We start from the raw sequence: 18432 nt of genomic DNA, 5'->3' as shown, positions 1-18432 counted from the left end.
TCGCTCTCTGTAATCACAGCACAGGAAGCAGCTGAGAAGCCAACTGAAGGTGTCTCTCCAGAGCTGTGTCCAGGAGAGCCCATCACAGAAATGCCAGCATCCCTGGTGACTGGTCTTTGGAAATCGTCAAGGTACAGGACTCACACACAACTGGGAAGGGTGCCCTGTACCGATCTGTGCCCACCATCGAGCCCAGAGCTCCAGAGGTCTCATATGCTGAGACCTCAACTTCATGGAGCTGCTGCTTGAACAGGGTGTATCACTCACAGCTGGGACCGCTCCCTTGCTCTCTCTCCACCCCATCATCTCTTCTTCTCACACAACAGCATGAGCGGGTTTCCTAGCCCATTCCATGCACACATCAGAGGAGGCAGGATACTTCCCAAGTAAGAAATTGGTCCGTGCAGGGATATGACGTCCCCTGCAACATGGCCCAGCCCAGTGGTTTCCAAGTGCAGCTGGGTACAAAGACTATAGGGCCTTTTCAGGACAAAGTTGTCCTCAATTCAAGGCAAAAAGAAAAAATAAGGAGACTCATGAGTTATTCATAAAGCTAAATTTATTCAATTTGAAGGACTGCCTTTTATTCTGAAATTATGTCCTTTCTGTATTTTTGAAGTTATGTCTTTTATGAAATGAGTTAATAAAAAATGGTAAAGAACTGGATGTTGGTCCTCCAAGCCTTTTGAAATGTTACTGGCCTGTGAGTTCCAAAAATCTTGAACATCTGGCATAGAGAGCCATTTACATAACAGCACCAAGTGCGTGAGTGCGTGAGTATGTGAGTGCGTGTGTGTGTGTGTGTGCGTGCGTGTGTGTGTGTGTGTGTGTGTGTGCACGTGATGGCAGCTTCCACTTCACAAAGAATGGCAGGTAGCTCTGAAGTGACAAGGCTTTGTTTCAGCTGAGTTTTTGGTCCCTCTCTCCCCCGCAACGAGGCACTTTTGAACATGTCCTGGGCAAGGTCGATATGGTACCTCCCCGCCCCTAGCAGCTTCCCGCAGGTAGGAAGCTTCTCCCAACCATGTGGGCCCAAAATGGAATATGATACAGCTCTTCTTTTGAAGAAGCTGTGATTTGCTGAGTGAAGGCATTTTCTGAAGGTGCTACACCTTGTACATGATGGATGGTTTTCTCCTTCCTCAGAGAGCTCTGAGGTCCTTCCAGGTCTCTCTAGAGAGCTTCTGTGTCCATCCAATTCATCCTAAATATTTCTCCATCACCAATACTCTTTGACTTCCCTCCCTTACGTGGGGATATTCTTTCACAGCTCACTCTCAATACCTCAATACCTCTCAGTACCTTTCTGCATGAGCTCTCAGGGGCTGCAGTGCATTTCAGCCTGGGGATGCTTGTAACCTTTCCCACCTCAAACCCTCTACAGGAACCCTAATGCAGCCATTACCACTCTCATCTTAGAGGGGAGCAGCAGGCCTGGAGAGAGGAAGACCCTGAAAAAGGTCATGAGAGACCACAGCGGTGCTACTGGGATGCTGGGGGCCATCATGCAATACCACAGGAGGGCTACTGGGATGCTGGGCTCCATCACGCTAGACTCTGGCATGTGGGACTTCATCATGCGAGACCCTGGCATGCAGGGCTCCATCACTGCAGCTTTGGCTTCCATACCCTTCCTTCTGCACTGCTGTGGTCTCTACTGCAGCCCGTACCACATTCTCCCAGCGTCTCAGAAGATTCAGGGTGGGAGGATAGTCAACCTTGACCACATCTCAGTACTTGAGTTCAGCTGTATCAGCCTCACTGAAGTTTCACTGTTTGTGTTTTGCAATAGACTTCTATACAGTTTGTTCTAAGTTCAAAAGTTTTCAGGAAGCCACATTGTGTTGGCCTGATGGGTACCTTACTGTCTGAGGAGGTTCTGCTCCATCTCTGATATGATGTCATATCTCTGATAGGATAAGGCCCTGCTAATGCTGGGAGGGGAGCTTCTGATACCATCACCTGAGTAACAATAAAATATGCTGTGGCCAAAGAGCAACATTAAAAGTTAAGAATCACGCACCCCCAGGGCAGAGAATGACTTCGGGATTTTTTTCTGGAAGCCCAGAAACTAACAGGTGTAGGATGAGCATCATCTGGGTGTTGTGGTTTTCCACATGAAGTGAACTATAACTACTGTGTGCTAGGCCTGGGTCTTCTGGGCTCTGCTGGGACAGTCTGCCTCCCTGAGTGCCTACTCCTTTCTAAAGAGATAAATAACCACTTCAATGTGTGGTGTGTCCAGTCTTCTGGGTCACTGGGGCTGTCAAGCTGCTCATCTGTATGACCTTGTGTTGTCTTCTCACTGTATGAAACCTTTGGGTAAGATGTGTCTTACTCACCTTCATGCCCTCACGGGAGCCCTGCACCCAGTAGAAATTTTCCAACTTCAGGCTGAAGTCAATTGAATGAAGCCAAACCAAGAGGTATAGCAAAGGGGTCTTCTTACCTCATACAGTGTGATGACCCCGTTGGTCTCATTGGGAGGTTTCCACTGGATGTAGATCTTCTCCTCAAAGGGCCCTCCTTGGATAGATTCTAGGGGAACAGCTCCTGGAACTACAGAAGGGAAAAGGAACTTGATGGCACCTGCCATCTCATTTCCCCAGCCCCACTGAATTAGAACAGCAGTTGGCCAAGCTTTCCTGTAAAGGGTCAGATGATACTTTAGGCTTTGTGGACCTTACAGTACCTGCTGTAATAGATCAGCTTTGTGCTTGTAGCGCAAAACAGCCACAGACAATCCATATACAAATGGGCATGGCTGTGTTCCCATAAAACTTTATTTGAAAGAAAAAGACACTAGGCTGGAGTTGACCCCTGGGCCATAGTTTGCTATCCCCCCTCCCCCAGGTGACCAAATGGCTTTTTATCTGCAGACTAAGCAAGTCTGTGTTTGAATTAAAACTGAGCAGTGTAGGGAGGACATCAAGAGGCCCCAGCCCTGCCATCAGGTAGGATTCTAGAATTAGACTCTTGCCTTAGGATTGGTAACTGAGGAATGCAAAGTGAGCATCACTACCATCTTCCTGGACCTACCAAAGAGTCTCCAACTATTCCTCAGTTTCCGAATTGCTGAACCCAAGAGGATCTATGTGTCTTGAAACCACACCAATTAGAAAAGTCTGTTTCACTCCCAGAAGGCAGCTAGTTTGTCTCACTGCTGAGTCTCTGATGCCTGGCACATGGTAGATGCTTAATAATCATTTGTTGGTTGGTCAAGCAGGTGAATCAATGACCAATGCCAGCATTTTGCCCAAATGAGCAAAACCTTTCCTGGGAGGCTTTTGACCCCAGCTCAGTCTTCCTGCCAGCACCTTCCTGCTGGATTCCAGCATCATTACGATGGTCCAGAAGATGCTGAGCCATAAAATAAATGATTCTCCAAACTTCCAGTTATAACCCCCCAGGGAATCATGACTTCATGTAAATCATTACTGGATCTATTTATATTTTGGCATTATAAAAGCAGGTACTTTTACTAAGCACTTACTCTTTGATCAGAATTTTACATACATTATTTCATTTAAGCCACAAAACAGCTCTGCCCAGGATGTATTATCTCCGTTGTGCTGATAAGGGAACTGAGGCTAAGAGAATTAAATAACTTGCTCAAGGTCATCCGGCTCTTAAGTTGTAAAGAGGGAACTGAACACCTGTCTATGAGCTTCAAAGCATATACTCTTAATCATCATGGTAGGCCTCTCTCGATATAGCCTTGGCCATATGTTGCAATCAGTTCCCTATTGTTAAATTAAAATATATTTAGTTTTTCTCATTACGGACACGATACACAGAATTTGTTGAATATTAAGAATATACAAAAAGGGTAAAAAAAAGAAGGAACAAAATCACTCATAATCCCCATATCTGGAGATATTTTTCCCGTATTTTTATGCCTATGCAAATACATATGTTATTTTTAAAAATTAAATTCCTACCATGCATATTGTGCTATGACCTTCTTTTATCACTAAACAAATCATGGGTTTAAAAAAAATCCTTAAATGTTCTCTGGGGCCATGCATTTTAATGCCCCATTAGAGTCACATTATTGGGTATTAAACTTGGTCTGAGGGGTACAGGGGTGACTCAGTCTGTTCAGCATCCAACTCTGTATTTCGGCTCAGGTCATGATCCCAGGGTCATAGGATCGAGCTCTGAGTCAGGCTCCAAGCTGGACGTGGAATGTGTTTAAGATTCTCTCTCCCTCTCCCTTTGCCCCTTTACCACATGTGCATGCATACACGTGTAGGTGTGTGAGTGCTTTGTCAAAAACAAAAAAAGTTGGTTTGAATTTTTTATAGGTAACACTGCAATGAAAATTCTTATAAATAAGTATTTTCATGAAACTCTGCAGATCTCCCTAAGATACATTCTTAGAAATTAATCTATTGGGCCAAAGTGGTTGAACTATTTTATTTTTAAGGCTTTTGACACATATTGCCAGAATGCCTTCCACAGAGTTTGTACCATTCTGGGTTCCCCCAAAAGAAGAACACGACTATTCCCAATCCATGCCAACACTATTTAAAAAATTAAGTGTATGTGTGTGTATCCTTTTTAGAAAACTGGAGAATGTAGTTTTTTTCTTTTTTTTCAGTTTAATTGGCCATTTGCATTGACTCTTTTATGAACACACTCTTTATAACCTGCTCTCATTTTCCTCTACGGCTCTTCATTTTTGTCTATCGTTGTCTTATGGGTTTGTAATTACAACCTGTTTTTAAGGATATAAGCTTCTTTTTGCATGAGTTACAAATATTTTTGTCAGTTTTTCATTTGCTTCTTGAATCTTTTAGGTAAGTAGAAGCTTCTAAATCATCAGATCTCTGATTGCTTTCCCTATCTACTCATCCTTGCCACAAACATCAAGACTTTGAGGTAAGGGCACAAAGTACTGGGAGAATTATAAGCAGAGAAATCTAGTCTAGCAAGTCAGGATATGAAGAGGAAAATAAAAGTTGGTGGATTAGAAGTTCCTAGGACAAAAGTGGGGGGGGGGGTTTGGCTTTGGAGTGTGGTGGGTTGTCGCTGTGAGGGTAAGGAAGAGGAAGGAGCAAGGCCTTCCTGGGGAGAAACGATGGTTATGGTGGTATAGAAAAGAAGCTGATGGTGCAGGAGATTTGCAGCTGCTGAGCAAATGTGATTTGCTTGATGGTTAAGGGTGAAGCATGGAAGCAATGTGTCAAGGATAGACCCCAGCTTGTCTGTTTTAGACACCTGGAGTGGGTCACAGTGCTGTTCATAGAAAGAGAGTCTTACAGGAGGGCTAGTTTAGGAAAGGGAGCTGGTGAGTTTTGCAATGTTTCATTTGAGGTGTGTGCAGAGCACCCAAACGGCAACGTTGAGTAGCAGCTGGATATAAAAGATTAAGCAACTGTGTATAAGGGAACCAACAAAACAGGTCCAGGACTAAGCCAAGAGGAAAACTACCATGTTAACAATCAGGAGGAAACAAAGAAACTGAGAAACTGGGAGGCTACATTCAGAGAGGCAAGAGGCAAACCAGGAAGGTGGGCTGTCAGGGGAGCAGCCAAAGGGGGATCCAGAAGGGTCGGGTTCACAGCGACAGAGATGACTGAGTAGTCAAGGAAACTACAAACTTAAATTTGCCCACTGAACTTAGTGTCTTCAAGGTTACCTGTGACCTAAGCAAGAGTAATCTAGAGGGGAATGCTGGCCTCACAGCCCTCCTGCCGTGGGCAGAGGAGAGCACAGAAGGTGAGAGACCCTGCCCAGACAAGCCAGTGATTTGGGCCTCGAGGGGACTGATGCAGCAAGAGCAGGGATGGGAAAAGGAGCACAGCAGCGCCCCCTTCCAAAGGCTGGAGAGGTTTTGGCAGGATCACAGGCAACCGGGAAAAATCCAAAATTGAAGTAAGCGGTGGGGTCCAGTCCTGAAAGGCAGCAATGGGGGTGGGTGGAGAGGAAGCAAAACCTTTCCCCTCGTGAGAGAAGACAAGATGGGAAAATGTGCAGCTGCTTTGGAATGGAGAGCTGAGGTGTCCTCGTGGCTCCATTTTCTTGAGAAGTGAGGGTGAAACCGTCTACCAACAGTCAGGGATTGGGAGAAGATTTAAGAGCTGCAAAGTGAGCTGAATGGAGAAATGAAGATGCTACTCTTAGCAAGGGTCTATCCAGGGGAGGTTAAGACTGTGAGTATCAAGCAGCTGGCATTCAGGCCACCTGGTCTCCTCCAGTATTTCCAGTTTAGAGCAAATTCCCGTTCTCACCTTGGATCAGAACAAGAGTCATGTGTATTGTCTTCTGCTTGATTTATTCCCACTTTCTTTTCGAACCTAATTTGTTGATCCGTCTGGAATGTATTTTATATATTGCACGAAATAGAAATCTCACTGTAGTTCTTTACGGTTTTCTTAGAACAATTAGTTGACCAGTCAGAACTTTCCCCAGTGATTTAAAATATCACTTTCCTAGCATGTTCGATTATTTTATATCCTGGCACATGCTGAGCGGCTCCCCACTCTATTTCCGAGTCACAGCCTCTTATTCTGACACTATCTCTCTGTTGTGTTCGTGTAACATGTTTTAATAGTTGACAGAACAAGTCCCTTTCTTTTACTATTCTTCTTTTGCGAGGTTTTCTGGGCTTTCACTACCCTGTTGTTTTTCCAGAACACTGGAAAAAGTTTAAAAAACTTCAAAAACGTTCCATCAGAATTTTTATTCCAGTTGTATTCTTCACTTCTCTGAGGGACAAACGACACCTTTTTATAATGAGCCCTCCCACCAGTAATGCTGTACAAATCATCATTTATTAATGCTTCTTTTTATGTCCCTTAGTCAGAAATATGTTTTTAAAATTCCTTACAAATTACATTTCTAGGACTTTATTGCTTTTCTTCATATTATTTTTGACTCTATTAAAAAGTATCTCTTACGAGATCTATCACAGACAAAAGTACAGGTAATGAACATATAGTTTATAAAATAATTATGAAATGAACACACATGTACCAACTATCCCCTCTAAGAAACAAAAACATCACTGCATCACTGAAGTGCCCTGTGTGTTCTATACTGCTGACTTCTCTCTCCCCATCAAAACAAAAACAAAACAAAAAATATCCAAACAAACAAACAAACAAAAAACACCCAGTCAGGTACTAGCCAGGTTTTATGCTAATCATTCTATTTTTATTTGGAGTTATAAATATACGCATCTATCCCAAGATATCATTTTGCTTCCTCTGGCTTCATGACATACATATGAAAGTAAGTCTTTGTAATAAATGATTTGCATTTGTCACTCAATATTGTTTTGATATTCATATCAGTTGATACAGGTAGTTGTATTTCATTCATCTTATGAATATAGTCTTATTTATTTTGTCATTCTGTAGATGGTGAGATGTCCTGTAGATGGATGATAGGGCTTTTTCTCAGAAGAGCTATCTTATGACATAGTGCCTATGAATATTTTTGTATGTTCAGTTGAACATTTTTAAGAGTTCACTCAGGTATACCCAGGAGTAGGATAGATAGACTAAGGGTATAAATGTCTTCAGCTTTACTGAGTGAAGTCAAATTGTTTTCCAAAGTGGCAGTAGCAATTTATAGTCTCTCCAGCAATGTTTTGAAAGGCCCTCCTTCTCTAAATCCTTACTAACACTTAGTAATGCCAGATTTAAAAATTCTAGACCATCTAGCAAACATGAAATAATACTTCATTGAGGATTTATTTGCTTTTAGCTATTTACTAAAGAGGCTGAGCACCTTTAATGCTTATTGACCATTACTGTCCTTTTCTTATTGATTTGTAGAGGTTCTTTGTATATTCTTGTTACTGATCCTTTTATTGGATACATGTGTTATAAAAATCCTCTCTTGGTTTGTCTGTTTTCCATTTCTCTTTATGTTACCCTTGGATAAAAATTAGTTCTTAGTTTTAATGTAGTCAATTTTATCAGATCTTTTCTGAAGAAGAGAAAGACTCAGTAACTTAATTGTAGCAATAATTTCAAAATGTGTACATATATACATGCTGTTGTACATCTTGAATATATACAATTTTACTTATCAAATATACCTCAATAAAGCTGGGAAAAAAAGACAGACTTAGATGCTGTTGGTGCCACACCCATACAGGAATGCTTACTGCAAAATGTTTGTTACTCTACTTGAAGACTGTGAAAGCAAACTTGTCTCCACATAGGGCAAGCGAGAACTCTCAGAGAGTTAATGCCCCTAAAACAATCTTCAAGCAATGGAAGATACGAAATTCATAGATGAATATCGTAGTGTCCTCACTACTTGACTGGATTAACTCTGAGACATATTCTATTAATACTTTCCAAACTACCTCCAATGAAAGTGATTATTATTGTGTTGTAGTTGTTTCCAACCCACGGTGGACCAATATTACCATAAAATACAAAACCACAAAAGAATAGCAAAATTAAAAAGTAAAGGTAAAATTTAAAAACAGAAAAATGGAAGCCTCTCCTTTTAAAATACTTAACCTCTATTTCTGTAATTATCTTGTCACAGACCAGGAAGAGCTTCTAATTCACTGCTGGTCCCTGGACCACACTTGGAGTGGCACTATTCTAAAACCCAGTTATTCACAAGGTAATTTTTTTAAGTTTATTTTTTAATATAATTTATTGTCAAATTGGCTTACATACGACACCCAGTGCTCATCCCAACAAGTGCCCTCCTCAATGCCCATCACCCATTTTCCCTCTCACTCTCTGCCCCCATCCACCTTCAGTTTGTTCTCTGTATTTAAGGTCTCTTGTGGTTTGCCCCCCCTCTCTGTTTGTAACTACTTTTCCCCCTTTCCTTCCTCCATGGTCTTCTGTTAAGTTTCTCAAGATCCACATATGAGTGAAAACATATGATATCTGTCCTTCTCTAACTGACTCATTTCACTCAGCACAATACCTTCCAGTTCCATCCACATTGCTGCAAATGGCAGGATTTCATTCTTTCTCATTGACAAGAAGTATTCCATTGCATATAAAACCACATCTTCTTTATCCATTCATCAGTTGATGGACATTTAGACTCTTTCCATAATTTGGCTATTGTTGAAAGTGCTGCTATAAACACTGGGCTACATGCATCAACACTCCTGTATCCCTTGGGTAAATTCCTAGTAGTGCTATTGCTGAGTCGTAGGGTACTTCTATTTTTAATTTTTTGAGGAACCTCCACACTGTCTTCCAAAGTGGCTACACCAGTTTGGATTCCCACCAACAGTGCAAGAGTGTTTCCATTTCTTCACATCCTCACCAGCATCTGTAGTGTCCTGATTTGTTCATTTTATCCACTCTGACCGATGTGAGGTGGTTTCTCAGTGTGGCTTTGATTTGTATTTTCCTGATAATGAGTGACGTTGAGCATCTTTTCATGTGTTGCTTGGCCATCTGGATTTCTTCTTTGGAAAAGTGTCTATTCATGTCTTCTGTCCATCTCTTCACTGGATTATTTGTTTTCAGGTGTTGAGTGGCCAACTAATCTTTAACAAAGCAGGAAAGAGCATCCAATGGAAAAAAGACAGTCTCTTTAACAAATGGTGCTGGGAGAACTGGACAGCAACATGCAGAATGAAACTACATCACTTTCTTAGACCATACACAAAAATAAACTCAAAATGGATGAAAGACCTAAATGTGAGACAGGAAACCATCAAAACTTTAGAGGAGAAAGAAGGCAACAGCCTTTGTGGCCTCAACCGCAGCAATTTCTTGCTCGACACATCTCCAAAGGCAAGGAAATTAAAAGCAAAAATGAACTACTGGGACATCATCAAGATAAAAAGCTTCTGCACTGCAAAGAATCAACAAACAACAAAAACAATCAACAAAACTAAAAGGCAATCGACAGAATGGGAAAAGATATTTGCAAATGACATATTGGATAAAGGGTTAGTATCCAAAATCTATAAAGAACTTACAAGGTACTTTTCTTGATAACACACCAATACCGGCTTCCTTCCCTTCCCTTCCCTTCCCTTCCTCTCTTTGTTACCAGTGTGTCCTGAACACACTGCATTTGAATCATTATCCTAAGGCCAGGTAAACCCGAACCAAAAAAATAAACTCTAACAAAAGAACTCTTCTTTAAGAAATACTTTCTCTTAGGTCATAGCAGTATTTTTTTTTAATTATCCTCAAATAATTTTAAAGTTAGGCCTTTTGTAAAATGTCTTCAACTCTTTGTAATTGTGTTTTCATGTATAGTGTGAGGCAGGGATCCAATTTCAATTCTTCTCCCTATTCTACCATGACTTAATGAAAAAGAATTTTTTTTTTTTTTACTCAACTGATCTGCCATACTCCCTTTGCCTTCCATCAAATTTTCACATAGATACAAGTTCTGTTTTGTTCAGCTGTTCTCTTAGACTATACCTGTATCAATACCACATCTTCTCAATTAAGCAAAGATTTGTGTATCTTGATACCTAGTAGAGCAAGGCCTGCAACTTTGTACTTCATGTTCAGGACTGTCTTAGTCAATCTTGGCTTTTCTCTGCCATACACATTTTAGGATGACCTTGTACATTTTTGAAAAATGCCTTATTTCTGTAGTGGAACTGCATGAATTATAGATCAATTGGGAAATAAATTATGTCTTTCTAGGTCATGTCTTGATAATGGGTTTTCCCATCTATGAACATGCCATCTCTCTCATTTAGGTCTTCTTTGATATCTTCCAGTTCTTTATACATTTATATATACTCTATGTCTTGAAATCTTACATTAGGTTTATTCCTAAACACCCTGTATTTTTATTGCTATTATAAGTAGTATCTTTAAAAGCATACCACGTACTTATTGGGTAAATAGAAACACAATTGACTTTCTAATGTCAACTTCTTTGTCAAACATGTTACATTCTCTTCTTAATTCTAATAATTTGTGTACAAATTTCTGTGGGTTATCTATATAAATAATCATAGCATTGCAGTCAATAATAGTTTTGTTCTTTTACAATATTTTAACTCTATTTAATTTTCTTGTCTTCAGCCAGAGCCATCAATATAATACTTAATGGAGAGACTGGTAAGTATTTGTGTGCTTTCCAACATTAAAGAGAATGGTTTTATTATTTTATCCTCAAGTATGGTGTTTGTAGGTTTCTTAGTTTCCCTTTATCAGGGTAAGAAGATCCTTTTCGTTCCTGGTATACAAGGATATTTCCTTTTTATATCCTGCTGAGCTTTAACTGATGCTTTTCTGTATCTATTATAGTAATGACACATTTTTTGTACCTCTTAGTTAATGTAGTGAATTACATTAATGGATCTACAAATGTTGAACCAATATTGATTTCTTAAAATAAAACTAATATTTTCCTAGTCGTATACGGCAATGGATCGTTTGCTAATATTCTGTTTGGGGTATGTGCACTTAATTTTCCTTTTTCTCATAAGCTTGTGTGGTTTAGATACCAAGGTTACACTAGTATCAAGAAAAAGAAGAGGAAAGTGTTACTTCTTTTTTTTTTTTTCTTGCTCTTTGAAAGTGTATATATAAGATTGGAGATACCGGTGCCTTGAGTATTTGATTGCAATTGCAAGACCATTTGGAACTGGTGTTTTCTTTGCTGGAAAAGTTTAAACTATTGATTCTATTTCTCCATTTGCTGTAAAATTATATAAGTTTTGTGTGTGTCTTGAGTCAAAATTTGAAGTTCATATTTTGTTAAGAATTTTTCCATATCCCACAAATGGTAAAATTTATCAGTATAAAAGGGTATTTATATTTAGTATCCTCATTTTATCCTTTTGTGAAACAGCCACTACACAAATGTATAAAACAAATATTCATCTCATTAACTTACTAATAATCAATTTCATACCCTCAATAGGTAACCTTCTTAACTTCATAACAATAATGAATCTTGTTTTTCATTATAATTTTTATTTCTTAAACATGTATCCCTAAGCACTATAGGGTTTATTATTAAATTAAAATACTAAATACAGTAAATAGTATTAAACTCTTTTACAAAAATCAGTCTGAGAGACCTAACCTCTTTACATTATTGATTCAATTCCATGTGCATGTTCTAGCCCAGCATTTATTTATACATTCTGGCGAGAATGTGGATTAGTGTTTTATTCTGTTTTTAAATCTTTCTTCTTGCCATAATTCTCAGGGGATATTTGCTTTGAATTATCAGATCAGTCCCTTTTAATAAGAATGAAAGCATCTGTCCAATAATCTTTCTTTATGCAACCTTACAAGAGGTGGATTGAGATGGTTTGGTTTGGTGGGTCAAGATATGTTCTGCTAGTGGGGTGTCTGAGTGGCTCAGTTGGTTAAGCGTCCGACCTCGGCTCAGGTCATGATCTCGCAGTCCGTGAGTTCGAGTCCCATGTTGGGCTCTGTCCTGACAGCTTAGAGCCTGGAGCCTGTTTCAGATTCTGTGTCTCCCTCTTTCTCTGACCCTCCCCTGTTCATGCTCTGTCTCTGTCTCAAAACTAAGTAAACGTTAAAAAAAAAAAATTTAAAAAAATGTGTTCTGCTAGTGATTATATGAGTACTGGTTTTAAATATTTCTAACCCAGAGGGAAAGGGAGGAATTTAGATACATCCATCTATCATTTGGCTAGCTAGGAGGTCTACCTGGTTGAAGGTGGGAAGGGGAAAGTTTGAGAAGGAAAATAACCAGGCCATAGAACATCTTTTCAGAGAGAGAGAGAGAGATAGAGAACTTTTTTGGTATTTTTAAAGGCAGCTTTAAGTCATCTAGGACACTGCCCCTTCCTTGCACTGGAGCATCTCTTCCCAAAGCTAGCCTTTCATTAAATCCCCCTATTTTCCTTATTCACCACATGCAGGCTTGGAGTGAGAGCTCTCATTCTCTGCAGTGTAGACTGGCATATGAAGAGGCCATCTCCTGCTCTCCAATCCCTCACTCCATCCACCAGCTCCATAGCCCAGCCTTGCCTTCAGCCTGGTCAGCCAGAGTTTGAGGATATTAATGCAGGTTGGACCTGTAAGTCTATCCCCTTGGGCCCCCAAGGGTGAGGAAGGGGTTTCTTTCGATGGTTACAGCTCAGTCATCTTTTCCCTATTTACACCCGCTTCTTCCAACAGTGCGTTCATTCCTTCCTTCCAACGTGGGTATGGCATCATCTTCTAGTTCTCAGGGCAGGTTTAAAGGTGTTCTTCTCCAACAGAAAGACAAATAAAGAAACTGATCCCATTCACAATTGCACCAAGAAGCATAAAATACCTAGGAATAAATCTAACCAAAGATGTAAAAGATCTGTATGCTGAAAACTATAGAAAGCTTATGAAGGAAATTGAAGAAGATATAAAGAAATGGAAAAACATTCCGTGTTCATGGATTGGAAGAATAAATATTGTCAAAATGTCAATACTACCCAAAGCTATCACCTACACATTCAATGCAATCCCAATCAAAATTGCACCAGCATTCTTCTCGAAACTAGAACAAGCAACCCTAAAATTCATGTGGAACCACAAAAGGCCCCGGATAGCCAAAGTAATTTTGAAGAAGAAGACCAAAGCAGGAGGCATCACAATCCCAGACTTTAGCCTCTACTACAAAGCTGTAATCATCAAGACAGCATGGTATTGGCACAAAAACAGACACATAGACCAATGGAATAGAACAGAAACCCCAGAACTAGACCCACAAACGTATGGCTAACTAATCTTTAACAAAGCAGGAAAGAACATCCAATGGAAAAAAGACAGTCTCTTTAACAAATGGTGTGGGGAGAACTGGACAGCAACATGCAGAAGAGTGAAACTAGGCCACTTTCTTACACCATTCACAAAAATAAACTCAAAATGGATGAAGGACGTGAATGAGACAGGAAACCATCAAAACCCTAGAGGAGAAAGCAGGGAAAAAAACCTCTCTGACCTCAGCCGCAGCAATTTCTTACTTGACACATCTCCAAAGGCAAGGGAATTAAAAGCAAAAATGAACTATTGGGACCTCATGAAGATAAAAAGCTTCTGCACAGCAAAGGAAACAATCAACAAAACTAAAAGGCAACCGACGGAATGGGAAAAGATATTTGCAAATGACATATCGGACAAAGGGCTAGTATCCAAAATCTATAAAGAGCTCCCCAAACTCCACGCCCAAAAACATAATCCAGTGAAGAAATGGGCGGAAGACATGAATAGGCATTTCTCTAAAGAAGACATCCAGATGGCCAACAGGTACATGAAAAGATGCTCAACGTCACTCCTCATCAGGAAATACAAATCAAAACCACACTCAGATATCACCTCATGCCAGTCAGAGTGGCTAAAATGAACAAATCAGGAGACTATAGATGCTGGTAAGGATGTGGAGAAACGGGAACCCTCTTGCACTGTTGGTGGGAATGCAAATTGGTGCAGCCACTCTGGAAAACAGTGTGGAGGTTCCTCAAAAAATTAAAAATAGACCTACCCTATGACCCAGCAATAGCACTGCTAGGAATTTATCCAAGGGATACAGGAGTACTGATGCACAGGGGCACTTGTACCCCAATGTTTATAGCAGCACTCTCAACAATAGCCAAATTGTGGAAAGAGCCTAAATGTCCATCAACTGATGAATGGATAAAGAAATTGTGGTTTATATACACAATGGAGTACTACGTGGCAATGAGAAAGAATGAAATATGGCCCTTTGTAGCAATGTGGATGGAACTGGAGAATGTTATGCTAAGTGAAATAAGCCATACAGAGAAAGACAGGTACCATATGGTTTCACTCTTATGTGGATCCTGAGAAACTTAACAGAAACCCATGGGGGAGGGGAAGAAAAAAAAGAAAAAAGAGGTTAGAGTGGAAGAGAGCCAAAGCATAAGAGACTCTTAAAAACTGAGAACAAACTGAGGGTTGATGGGGGGTGGGAGGGAGGGGAGGGTGGGTGATGGGTATTGAGGAGGGCACCTTTTGGGATAAGCACTGGGTGTTGTAATGAAGCCAATTTGACAATAAACTTCATATATCGAAAAAAAAATAAAGTTTACCAACTGTAAAAAAATAAATAAATAAAGGTGTTCTTCTCTCATTTCTTTGGGAAGGTAGTTTAAGAATCAGACCACCACCTTTAATGGAAACTCTCACTTTCGTCCTGTAGACCCAAAAAACAGCATCGCATCATGGCAAAGGCTGCAGGCTGAGGCAGACTGCCCAGGTTTGTGTCCTGTTCTTGCCATTTCTGGCTGTGTAACCTGGGGCAAGTTGCTTAACCTCTTTGCAGCTCAGTTTCCTTACTTTAAAGTAGGGATAAAATAGCACCTGCTTCATGGGTGTTGTGGCGCTTGAAAATATTCACACAGGTAAAGTGCTGAGCAAAGGGGCTGGCACAGAGGTAGTATTACTCTGTTTGCTCCTCCCCCTGGTCCCTCACATCCTGGAGAACACCAATTTACTTTTCTGCAGAATCAGGATTATTACTATTTTCCTTGGTGTTTTTGCCTCCATTCTTCCCGAATGGTGTTACACAGCTAGTCATAGAAGCCATATCTTCCCATAACTTACTGAGTATATTAAATAGCTTTCGACAAGCACCTTCTGATTTCTATGGTAATTTTAAAATCTATCTTGTCTCTGAGGACTCGGGATTCATTCATCCAATAACTTATTTATTGCATGCCTATTCTCTACCTGGCACTGTTCTAGGTGCTTGAAAATACCCAGTAAACAGAAAAACAACAACAAAAAAAACCCCCAGACTCCTCAGTGTGCATTCTAGTGAGAGAAGCCAGATACTAAAGTGTATGGTGAAATATGTAGTATGTTAAATGATAAATGCTAACGAGATATGTGAAGCAGAGAAGAGGGACAGAGTGTGGTGCAGGAGGCTTCCAGTTGTTCATAGAATAGTCAAGCAGGATCTCCCTGAAAAGAGACATTGACTGGAAACAGGTGAAGGAAGCAGTCCTGTTTGTTTAGGGGAAGATGATTCCAACGAGAAGAAACAGCAGCTACAAAGGTGCTGAGGGGGGGACGCAGCTGGCATATTTGAGAACAATGACTGGATCTGTGTAATAAGGCCGAGGTAGAAGGAGATGGGGTCTGAGAGGCGGCCAGAAGTAGAAGTTGTGGCCACGTGGGGCCCTGTGAGCCACTGCAAGGACGTGGACTTTTAATCTCAGTGATGTGAGAAACCGATGGAGGGTTCTGAGCAGAGGGGTGAGGATATGATTTGCCTGGTGGTTTAACAAGACCGTTCTGTCTGCTAAGCTGAGAAAAGAGTGTAGGGGCTAGAGGGGAAGCTGAAAGATCATTGAAGGACTATTGCAATAGTCCAAGTTGGAGATCACAGTGGCTTGGAACACAGAGCTAGCAGTAGAGACTGTAAGCAATGGTCAAGTTCATGCTATTTACTGAAGGATGAGCCAAGAGAACGTGCTGATAGATGAGATGTGGGGAGTAAGCAGGGCTGCTGCTTTGCACAAAGCAAAAGGGTGCCAACCACAGAGAATCCATGCTGAAAGGTATTTAGGGCCTCGGGTGTGACAAAAGTGAACAATCAAAGCTTTTGACTCAAGCCACTAATAAAAGGCAGTTGCCATTAACTGAGATGGAGAAGACTGTGGGAAGAATGAGTTTGGGGGTGGATGAGGGATGATCAGGGGGTCAGCTCTAGACGTGTTTAATTCCAGAGACCGATTAGCAATCCAGCTGGACAGGCTGAACAGGCAGTTGCTAAATGACTCTGGAGGGCAGAGGAGAGGTACCGGAGATACCGATGGGGGAAATCAGTGTGTCGTCGGATTGTAAAGTCAAGATAATAGAGAAAACAGGGGGGAATCAGTGGGGATCAAGGGTCAACAAACTATGGCTATAGCCAAATGCAACCAGCTGCTTGTTTTATAAGTAAAATTTTATTGGAACACTGGCACACACATATCCACCTCTACTGTCAGAGTGAGAAATCTGAGATGGAGGTTATAGAGGGAATATAGGTGATTCTAAAACGGCCCCCTGCCCATGACTAACAGAAATTTTGCAAAGATCCCCGCTTTGGTTTTCTTCTAGTTAACTCCCTCGATTAAAAATCTGCCTGCCATGTCTGATATTGGCCACACACCACCGAGTCTGTACTCTCGGCAGAAAGTAAGTTCGGTGCTTTACATACAGACCTTCACGTAGAACACCCTAAAGGGATTGATGGTATTACCACCCCCAATCCACAGACAGGGACACTCCAGTGCCCGATATGAAAGGAATTTAAGCAGAGCTGGGTAACAAAGTAGTGAACAGAGCCTGGATGTAGCCTGGATCCTTCTGGCTGGAAAGTATTTTCTGAATCAGCCCTTTTTTCCTTATTCCGGTAGATGTGGGTTCAGAACTGCTGCAAGGCAATCTCACTGCCTGTGAGTGGCAAAGCCAGGTCGTCTCAGCCCCACACTAAAGCTTTTTTTTTTTTTTTTTTCCACACCACACCACTGCTCCACAGGTCACGATGTCCTTCCAATGAAGCAGACTTACTTTCTTTGGATTCAGCTGGGTCTCCCCTCCCGCCCCCACCACTCTCTCTCATCATGAAAAGACTTCTTGGAGAAAGATTCTTTTTCCGTCTTATCTTCTAATTCTGTGTTACTTTAGTCTTCTTTTTTCTTTATAATTCTTTAATGAGTCCACATATTCCTTTCCCACAATTTCATTTCTTCTTGTATCTAACAGCAAAGAACTTTCCATCCTTCTGACAGAGTTCTACAACAAAGGTTAATTACTTTATAATTTCATTCCCTTAAAAAAAACACACTAAAATTGCTAATTTTAACTGTGCTTCTTGTCAGTAAGTTCATGTAAATTCACTGTAATTAAACCAGATGTTTTCTTGTGCCTAAAAGTCAGGTGGTAATTTAAAGGAAATTTTCATTTCAACATAAAGGGGGACAGAGTGTAATCAAGGAAAGTTTTATACCCTCCTTTCCTCTTCTCCTTTCTTCTCCCCATTTTTATATCTGGAAAGTGGGGCTGATAATTGTGAACTCTGTGGGTAGCCGTGTAAACAAATCATATAAGAGCTCCGAGCCCTGAAGAGTCAACAGAGGTTTCCTGTCCTGTTCACCTTATCTAGGTCTTTTATTTGTTTTGGGGGGGGCGGAGCTCTCCATTCCAGGTGCCATATTTATTGGTTAATTGGTTCATAAAGAGACTCAGAACTTAAGAAAAATCAAAATAATTTGAAAATGGTTTGAAGGCCACCAGAATCTGTTAAGTGCATCTGATGGAGACAAGACAGATTTCCTAGTCTTGGTGAAGGAAAGATATTTTTTTCTGGGTAAATGTTTACATGTTGTCAAATATATCTTTTTAATGGAACTATACAGTGGTATGTTAGTAAATGTTTCACAACCAACTTTCCAAGAAAAACAAAAACACCAACAGGTCTGCCAATATCCATGGTGTACATTCCCCACCGTGACCAATTTGGAGCAATGAATATGATATCACAGAACTA

The 18432-nt window shown here is 40.7% G+C and overlaps 1 protein-coding gene across 1 annotated transcript in view; it reads right to left on the bottom strand.

Moving 5' to 3' along the window:
- PTPRT (protein tyrosine phosphatase receptor type T) overlaps positions 1-18432 on the bottom strand; it is a 632313-nt gene that overhangs the window by 252533 nt on the left and 361348 nt on the right. The window contains exon 8 of the mRNA XM_049650393.1: positions 2450-2559. Coding sequence (XP_049506350.1) covers positions 2450-2559 — 110 coding nt within the window. The remainder of the gene's footprint in view (positions 1-2449; positions 2560-18432) is intronic.

This window comes from Panthera uncia (assembly GCF_023721935.1).
Source record: "Panthera uncia isolate 11264 chromosome A3 unlocalized genomic scaffold, Puncia_PCG_1.0 HiC_scaffold_11, whole genome shotgun sequence".
NCBI classification, from domain to species: Eukaryota; Metazoa; Chordata; class Mammalia; order Carnivora; family Felidae; genus Panthera; species Panthera uncia.
Note: the sequence above shows the minus strand (reverse complement) of the source record. Positions and strands in the feature narration are given on the sequence as shown.